The sequence below is a fragment of the Tasmannia lanceolata genome, unplaced genomic scaffold, assembly GCF_043159265.1.
Source record: "Tasmannia lanceolata isolate RefF3 unplaced genomic scaffold, GAP_Taslan_0.1 ptg000007l, whole genome shotgun sequence".
In the NCBI taxonomy this organism is placed as follows: Eukaryota; Viridiplantae; Streptophyta; class Magnoliopsida; order Canellales; family Winteraceae; genus Tasmannia; species Tasmannia lanceolata.
This window is the reverse complement of record NW_027518684.1, coordinates 24,711,012-24,720,057: the sequence shown is the minus strand read 5'-3', so window position 1 is coordinate 24,720,057 and position 9,046 is coordinate 24,711,012. Positions and strand designations below refer to the sequence as shown.

Sequence of the window (9,046 nt, the reverse complement as noted above, 5' to 3'; positions counted from 1 at the left end):
GAGCCAAAGGAGCTAAGTGTAGCTCACATCACTCAAGCAAGCATCCAAAGATGGAAGATCATTTGAAGACCAAAGCTAAAGAGGGATCGAAGATTGCATATGTATCATTGTACATCCTTTCTCTTTAGATTTTCAAGTCAAGGCAAAACGTTTTCAAAGTGTTTTCAATTTGTTTTTCAAAGAACACTTAAGAACTTAAAATGGATTAGTGAATGGTTATGTGGTGGACCAACATGTTGGGACCCTCATAAACATTCCAAAATAACCATAGGAGTTGAGTTCCAAAAGCTAAAAATCAAACAAGCAATAAAAATAAAAAACTGCGGATTTTTAGGCTTCTCGGAACTCCGAGATTTTTCTCGGAGCTCCGAGCTCGGAACTCCGAGAGTTCCCTCGGAACTCCGAGAAAAGGTCCAGTAGCGTCTGGACATTTTCTCGGAACTCCGAGAAATGGTCCAGTAGAAATTTTATTTCTTCTGGCCGTTGTCTCGGAACTCCGAGAATATTTCTCGGAACTCCGAGAATTCTCAGAACTCCGAGAACCCTGCGACAGCTCTAAAATATAGCCGTTGGGATTTGAATTAATTCTTGTATTTTGATATTTCCACCCCCAAACGGTCATATTCTTTGGAGAGGCTATAAATACAATATGTAGAGAAGTTTTTCTCTCTCTCTTGATCATTTGAAAACATCCTTGAGCATCAAAGAAAACTTGCAACCTATTATTGCTTGAGATTTTTGTTTTCCCCAAACTTGCCTTGCAACTTGCAAATCTATTTGAGTTGGGATTTTAGAGCTTTCACTTGCAACCATCATTGAAGAGCAATCAAGGATCTACAAAGAGCATCAAGCTTTCAAGAAGAAGCCAAGCTATTCAATCTTCATTCCTTGTATAGGTGGCTAGGGCATTCCTTATTTTAATTTCCTAGAGAGCAACCGCTTAGAACTCGGCGGAGAAGGAGAGTCTTTGTAAAGGTGTAAGGGCATCTTCATTTAATATCCCTTGGAAGTGTAACCGCCTCGGAGCCGGGCATCATGGAGGTCTCCAATAGTGGAAATCCTTAAGGACGATCTTAAGAAGAGTGGAGTAGGGCTTTGCCCGAACCACTATACATCGGTGTGTTCTTTCTTGTCTTGCATTTCCATTATTAACTTTTGGTTTGACATTTCCTTTTTGTTTCTAATTATTTACACTAACCAAATATTTAACTAAGTGAAGAAAATTCCAATTAGGGTTCATAGGTAATTTTCAAAAGGCCTAATTTTGAGTTAAATTCAATTCACCCCCCCTCTTGAGTATTTCAGAGAGAGAGAGGCAGGAAGAGTAAGCCGGTGAAGAGAAAGATTTCCAAAGGAAATCTGCTGATTCTTTCTGTTTTTAGTTTTTAATCCAACTTTGAATAGAATGGCAAAGGCTACTGATATTGGCACTACCATGATTTGATAATTGCACAAACTCAGCTGGTCTTTTCTTTTTTATTGAACTTTTGAGAGCTTTATGTGAACTGTAATAAACTTCGACAGCTATTTAAATAAATAAAAGACAAGCTAATTAGTGCAATAATCAAAACATGACCGTGCCAATATCAGTAGCCATGGTAAATCAATGAAAACTAGATATTGGCACTACCATCTTTTGATAATTGCACAAACTAAGCTGGTCCTTTCTTTTTAATGAACTTTTGAGAGCTTTATGTGAACTGTAATAAACTTCGACAGCTATTTAAATAATAAAAGACAAGCTAATTAGTGCACTAATCAAAACATGACCGTGCCAATATCAATAGCCATGGTAAAAATCAATGGAAATTAGAAGAATCGGCAGATAGTAGAACTAATAACAACAAGCCACGTCAGCATTTTATTTTGAAGGAAAAAATCCTTTTAAATACATTGTTTGCGGTCCCACAACACGATCAAAGGACAAAAAGAGTTGTGAGATGAAATAGAAAAGGATCCGGCTGACGTGGAGAAATATGATACCACATCAGCACTGGAAGGTACATGTGCACACCATGGGGTTCACACACAGGGACTCAATCAGTGTCTCACCAACTGTCCTTGTACATTCTAAATTGCATTGACCTGGGTCGCATTCGGGGAAATCGATGTTCGTCCTGCAGTTGTTTTCTTCCGTTGGGCTCCCACCTGTCCATGTTAAATAAGCACGGATTAAACGGGAATATTTTTGTTATAGGAAATAATATATTCACCCCCCTTTTTAACCTTCCTTTTTTTTTTTTTTCTCCCCCTGATGACATAGGGTATCCCACCCCAATTTTTAGGGCGGGACTATTCCCTACTATGCGCACAATCACCTGTAAACCATGCGCATCGGGACATGCCCATGACTTTAAATAAGCCAAAGAACAACACCCGAACGGTTTTTTTTTACTTGAGAGTTGGGACAGCCCTGTCTAGAAGTCATAAATACACTAGAGGCCCTGTCTGGCTGTCTTATATCACTTCCCTTTACTTTCAAAGTTCCATGCAAGTGGACCCACCATATCATTCATGTCCGATGAATGTTCATGGATGTGGTGCCACCTCATTGTCAAAGTGGGCCCACAAGTTCATCCGACGATGGATGTTCATCTGATGTCAATGGTTGCACATTGGATCGGACCCGCCGACAATTAGAAATTTAGAACACGTCCCGTCTAGTGCTTTTAATTTGGCCCGTCCATAGGAGTGTCATAGGTCTTACATTCCCACGGTTAGGGCTTAAGGTTAGGAGAGGAAAGAAGGAAGAAACTTGAGAGTTTGGATCAAGAATCGTTATCAATTCAAAACTAGGGGAATACTAATGAAATATTGTTAGTAGTTTTGAGTTGGGTTTTAAATTATTTCAGAAATACCCCTCATGAACATACATAAGTGAATGAAAATAAGGGGTATTTATTTTTGAACATTAATGCCCTCCATTCGGATCTACGACACTCCATCAGATTTTGTGGGTACATCTAGGTTTCGGCCCCAAATAATTTTGGGACTTAGGATCCATTGGATCCATTGGACCATCTAGGTTTCATTGACACCCCTAGGTTCATCACGGATGAGATGTGTACTCAGCACAAAGAGAAGAGATGAAAGTGGGCCCATTTCAGGAAGAGTTGAAATCAAGTGGGACCTCCAAGCCAAATATAAGATTTAGAAAAATGAAATCTTCACCCTATCAAAAACCAATCTCAAAAGAGGTCAATACATACTATACAGTAAGGACTACCACTGTCAAGTAGGGGAGTGTGGGTATCATTTCCAATTTGCTAAAAGCATATAATTTTCTTTTAAAAGAAGAGGAATTCTAGACTGAAGGGAGCCCTTGCAAAAAAAGGTGAAAGGGCTCTCCTATTGGCTGCACATCACCATCATGCATTAATAGTGGCTGAAAAGTCAAACATGATGGTGATGTGCAGCCAATGGGGAGCCCTTTCACCTTTTTTTCCAAGGGCTCCCTTCAGTTTAGACTTCCTCTTAAAAGAACAGATTTTTCCTACAAAAGTAATAAGAATAAGATATACTTTACCGAAGGAAAAGGGGAAGAGAAGGCATAAGAGCAAGAGTGGAGCAAAGGAATTCTTCATCTTGGGTTGAGAAGAGATGAGAACAGATGCATTGATTTTTATAGGGTTGTAGAGAGCTGTTTTTGGCAAAGGAATTAATTTATGTTTATCTAATGGAATATGTATATCTTTTCAAAGTTATAAATGGACAGTGCCAGTCTGAAATTGCGTTACAAAATCACTGAAATTGCGTTACAAAATCTCAAAGTCAGTCGGAATTTAATGACTGGTTCAAATGGTTTAGACGAATAATTGAATGCATCCAACATATGAATTGATTTTTTTAGGGGTGTTGAGGAATGCTAGAAATGGAATGTATATCTTTTTAAGTTATAAATGGAGAGTGCCAGTCTGAAATTGCGTTACAAAATCTCAAAGTCATTGGGAAATTAATGCAAAAGGGCCAAAATTCATTAGGCTGTGCTTTTAATCTTAATTCCCCGCTTGATGATCTTAACCCCCCGATTTGTTGAGGTTTAATATGGACCAGCAGGATTGAAACCTTACATATTGGAGTGTTAGGATTTTCCTATAGTGACAATTTTAGGGTTATGACCTATCTACATCTGAGATGAATAAATGAATGGTATAGATCACACGATAATGTGGGCACCTCTAGCATGTCCTACGCGGGCTCTGCGAAGAAAAACGTGTGAATCCTTGATCATTCAGGGGCATCTAGGGCCCGATTCTGCTGGGAATATTCAGAATAAACATATTTGTAACACCTAGGGGTTGTCCAGAGAGTTAGTTTGATTCACAGCTGGAAAATTAGCGGAAATCACGGACGAAATGCAAGCTAAATGGGCAAAAAGGCCGCAAAAATGAGCGAACAGGGAGGGGATATTCCCAAAACTGGGGGAATATTCCCCCAAATTCGTTCCAAACGAATCAGGGATTCGTCCCACTTGAATCCCAGTTCGTTTGGGACGAATGGGGGAGGGTTGTACGGGGACGAGGAGCGGGATCGTGCTCCATAGTACCAAGGTACTCTTCTCAGAGGTACGGCCGGTCACATATTGCGACGATTTCGCGATGGAGAGGTATGCTCTTTGAACTTTAGCTGTTTACATTTCCTGAGTTCTTAGGAATATAAGTTCGCTTAAGTGTTTGCTCTCCTTTTAGTAGTGTACCCTTTTAGACACTCCTTGTCATTTTTGGTACAGGCTCTCACGAGAGGTTCCGTGAGAGATACCAAGACCAGATGGGAGGTCCTACCTCCTCGAGCTCAGGCATATATAGAGAGGACAAGTTTGGACATCTTTGTCCGCACTGACTCCGAGGGGGTAGGTCTGGTTTTGTGATGGCTCTTGCTGAGCGATGATGGGAGTCGACCCACAGTTTCCAGTTCCCATTTGGGGAGGTTATGATGACTCCGGCAGCTTTCTCAGTGCTTACAGGACTCTGGATGGGAGGGATCCCTATTCTGCCGACTAGTGTCACCGAGGCAGACGTCAAAGAGCTTTTGGCACTGCCCAAGCATGATCCTCGGGATGAGGAGGGCAGACCTCCGCATGCTTCTTCGTCGAGGTTCCAGATGAGCCATTTGGATCACTGGCCAGCCAGACCCGCAGTGCTAGGGTAGGAGTACTATCACCAACTGGCGACGAGTTTTGTTATGGGCCTTCTGGGTCACACTTTGTTCAGCAACACCGAGAACATTGTTAGGAGAGATTTTCTGAGCATAGTTCGTGATATTCACCGACTTGCAGAGTATGATTGGGGAGGAGCGGCTTACGCTTATTTGATCCGTGAGATGGATGCTTTGTCACGAGACGGATTGCACTCTTTGTGTGGTCTTTAGTACATTTGGGCGGTACGCTTCTATCCCTCTCTTTTAAGTTTGAAAATTATTCTAGCTACTTCTTTTAATTCATGTGATATGAACTGTTAATGCAACTGAAATATTTTCTAATGACTCTGAACAGGCATGGGCCTATGAGTTCATTGGCCTTCTTGCTCCTATACCGAGGCAGCCGACGAGAGTTTTGTTTCCAGCGCAGAGACGCTGGACGGTTGGGGTGATAGGACCTCGCCCCTTGTACTCGACGGATCAGGTTCGTCGGGCGATCAACCAGATTCAGCTAGACACTGTGAGTACTTCAAATTATTTTAACTTTCAGTACTGCATCCTTTCAATTTGAAATTATATGTTTGATGCTTCTGATGCATGTTATATAATTTGACAAGTCCGCTGGAGACCACTGGATGATCATCCCATGATTATGGATGAGGCGTACGGTCACACTCGAAGAGTCACTCAGAGGACGGTGGCATTTGTTTGCCACATGGGACTGGCCGTCTACCTTCCTGACAGGATAGCCTGACAGTCGTTGGGGCACGAGCGTCAGAGGATTCCTTACGATCCTGCTGGCAGTCTGAGATCCCTATCTTGGGTGCCTAAGGCTCGGCGAGGGATTCTACAGACACAGGGATTCCCTGTTCCAGATGACCACTTCCATTCCGGAGACTACGGAGCTTGGGCCTTTGTGGAGCTGATGGGCCTTTGACCTCAGGAGAGGTATTCTTCTTTACCTTTCTTCTCCCTTTTTGTGGTTGGATTGCTCGCTTTTTGAATTGCAAAAATGATGTGATCCTCTTGCCTTCTACAGGAGGACATGGAGACAGATGATGTCTCCGACGTTCCTGCCACCGTAGAGGATTCTGACGATGACAAAGCTTTTTATGCGGCTATCAGAGCCACGGCCGTTGCGGGCAGAGGCGGTCCTGTGATCAGAGAGCCTGCTCCGACAGCACCATTGTCAGAGAAGGAGGGACCTGTGACATACAACAGGGGAAAGGCACGAGTAGAGGCGTCTTCCTCGAGGTCCTCCGCTCCTAAGATGGCGGCTCTTCATCCGTCAGTTGTGCCGAGAGGTACTGCTAGAGCGGCTAGCAAGCGAGACACTCGTCCTAATTCTTCAAGAGCTGGCCCTTCTTCTCTTCCTCCTTCTTCACTTCCTGAGTACTATCCAGTACCGGGGTGGACGATGCCGTCTGGTGATAGCAGAATGGAGTTTGGGTTGGTCCGGCCATCAGGGGCGATAGGATATCCCATTCCAGAGACTTATGCTTGGGTAAGTGAATTTGATTATGCATTAATTTCAGAATTTGAAATTTGTTTGCATATCTTGATTTGGATTTCTCTTGGCAATCACAGATTCCACGCCATCAGGCAGATCAGCTGTTGCTGATGATTGGGGCCCTTCGGACATTTGCCAGTGATGAGATTGGGAGGAATGAGGCTGCCACTCGAGAGGAGGACATGTGCGGGTATGAGCAAGAGATTGTGACTTTGAGGCCGAGGCTAGAGGCATATGAGGTTCATTATGCTGGCCAGGTATTTGCTCTTCAGATTTAAATTCCTGCATTTATGATTTGATATATCTTAGATATTCTGATACACTTCGTGGGTATAGGAGAGGAGACGCAGAGCAACGGTCCCCCAGTTAGAGGAAGTGTACACGCCAGAGATGTTCGTAGGAGAGGGCGAAGGCAGCACTTGCGAGGGAGACAACGGGTCTGATGATGATTATGTCGCAGAGGCCGCGGATTTGAGGGCTGATGATACTTCCCAGCTTGCTTGAAGGCAGAGTAGTAGGCCGACGAGACAGAGCACTGCTCGGGCACAACGAGTGAGGATTGGAGTTGGTCCAGGAGGCATGTATGCACCCCCTCCTCGAGAGCCGGGCGTGGGCTCTAGTGACAGAGTAGCAGGAGCTGCAGGGTCAGGTTCGACTCGCGACAGACTGGACACTAGGATGGGTCCAGTTCCATAGATCGCTTGCAGGGTGACGTGGGATGGTGTAGGACCAGATCCGAGAGATTTGCCACCACCTGAGCAGTGACTCCTCTTTATGTTGTTTTCCTTTTGGTTCCCCCAGTTGGGGATGAGATGTATTTGTACTTATCAGACATATATATATATATAAATATATATATATATATATATAAATATATATATATATATATATATATATATATATATGGATCACTTTTGATTTGTTTGCTTTTATCTGCAACGGTTTGTGTTGTTGCTTTTAAGAATAAGTGGATTTTTGATATTTATACAAAAATGCCCCTAGTTTGGTTCTGTAAACAACTTGGACACCTTGAACATGTGAAAATAATTGGCAATTTTAGCAAAGGCTTATATTCTTGAACATTTTTGCATGATTAGTGACTACTAATAATGTAAAAACTAATAATGCAAAAATGCCCCTTGCATGGTTTCTTAATGATTTGATTATGCATTTTGTATTATTAATCATACTTCTATTATTAATAATACAAAATGCCCCTAGTGTACTCATTCCCATAGAAAAGAGAAAGATAAATACAAGGTCTGAAACAAGGGTAGCAATTTTATTGCAAATGAAAGGAAGATACATTCTGATAGCCACAATATTTAAGGTTACATTCCTTCGAGTGTTGCTTCTGTACATGGAGCACCAAGCTGGATCTTAATCCTTTGAGAGCTGTGTGCAGAAAACGCTGGTCTTCTGAGACCTGTATACGGAGTACTGAGCTGGACAATGGTCTTCTGAGGCCTGTATATGAGGTCCTGAGCTGAATTTTCTAACGTTCGTACATGGAGTGCTGAGCTGAATCTTCTGAGGTTTGTACATGGGGTACTGAGCTGGATCTTCTGATGTTCGTACACGGAGTACTGAGCTGGTCTTTGACCTTCTAAGAAATCGTCGTATTTTTCTTCAACGTATGATTTTACTGAAACAAATGCTTTCGATTTAATTAGGTAATGGAAGAAAGGACTTTTGTTTGTTTTTCTGATTTCTCATATAGAGAAGAGATGAGGGAGACTTGATTTTACTGAAACAAATGCTTTCGATTTAATTAGGTAAGTCAAACCCTAGACAGATGAGTTTGAAAGTTCTTATGCATAGGCAGTGTTCTTTGCTTCTGATTTTTAATCATGGTCCAGAGACCCTTTAGATTGTTTAAAGTATTAACTCATTTTGTTTTGGATCAAAGAATTCTTCATCTGGTCTTTCCAAAGGAATGCCCTGTCAACAATCAAGTCATCCTTTGAGGATTTTCAAATTGATGGACTATTTATACCTTAACTTTTGCTAAAAATATGGTTTCAGTTTCTACAGGCATGATGACCGTAACTTTTGCCTAAGCTGCCCTTTCGGGTTTTCAACTTAGCGGATCTTCAGATCTTCTTGTTCTGGACATTTTGAGGAACTGATGGGGATCCTGAAACAGGTTTGTTGGTTTAACCAATGGTGACCGAACCTGAAGTGATCAGGTTGCCTACGTACCCCAAGGAAGGGTTGGGATCAGGTCCGCGTAGTTCAAGGCTTTCTGCTGGAGAACTAATGGGGAAAAGGATTAAAAAAGATGATATGAAAGATTTTGGCTTCGCCAAAGGTTTGACCGAACCTGGGTTGTCAGGCTGCCTACGTACCCCAAGAAAAGGTTGGGATTAGGTCTTGCGTAGTTCGCACATATTTTTGTTG

At 42.3% G+C, this 9,046-nt stretch overlaps 1 protein-coding gene and 1 long non-coding RNA gene across 3 annotated transcripts; both read left to right on the top strand.

The window, feature by feature from the left end:
- The first annotated feature begins 4,513 nt into the window (after nucleotides 1–4,513).
- Nucleotides 4,514–5,885, top strand: LOC143881170 (uncharacterized). Of its 2 annotated transcripts, XR_013251893.1 has the most exons (4): nucleotides 4,514–4,606; nucleotides 4,955–5,379; nucleotides 5,492–5,656; nucleotides 5,754–5,885. It is a non-coding gene; the product is annotated as an uncharacterized LOC143881170 (long non-coding RNA). The 2 variants fall into 2 exon arrangements; XR_013251892.1 differs by lacking the exon at nucleotides 4,514–4,606 and having other exon boundaries at nucleotides 4,750–5,379.
- A 24-nt stretch (nucleotides 5,886–5,909) lies between these two features.
- On the top strand, nucleotides 5,910–7,471 carry LOC143881169 (uncharacterized). Its single transcript, XM_077384155.1, has 4 exons — nucleotides 5,910–6,084; nucleotides 6,176–6,640; nucleotides 6,724–6,903; nucleotides 6,983–7,471. Exons 2-4 carry the CDS (start codon nucleotides 6,182–6,184, stop codon nucleotides 7,148–7,150), a joined length of 807 nt encoding a protein of 268 aa, XP_077240270.1. The 5' UTR covers nucleotides 5,910–6,084; nucleotides 6,176–6,181; the 3' UTR covers nucleotides 7,151–7,471.
- Nucleotides 7,472–9,046: the final 1,575 nt, after the last annotated feature.

Excerpts from the sequence above, each read along its gene's own strand:
- LOC143881169 (XM_077384155.1), top strand. The coding sequence starts at position 6,182 with ATGGAGACAGATGATGTCTCCGACGTTCCTGCCACCGTAGAGGATTCT. Across the intron at positions 6,641-6,723 it reads TTCCAGAGACTTATGCTTGG|ATTCCACGCCATCAGGCAGA; the intron begins GTAAGTGAATTT and ends TGGCAATCACAG. Across the intron at positions 6,904-6,982 it reads AGGTTCATTATGCTGGCCAG|GAGAGGAGACGCAGAGCAAC; the intron begins GTATTTGCTCTT and ends TCGTGGGTATAG.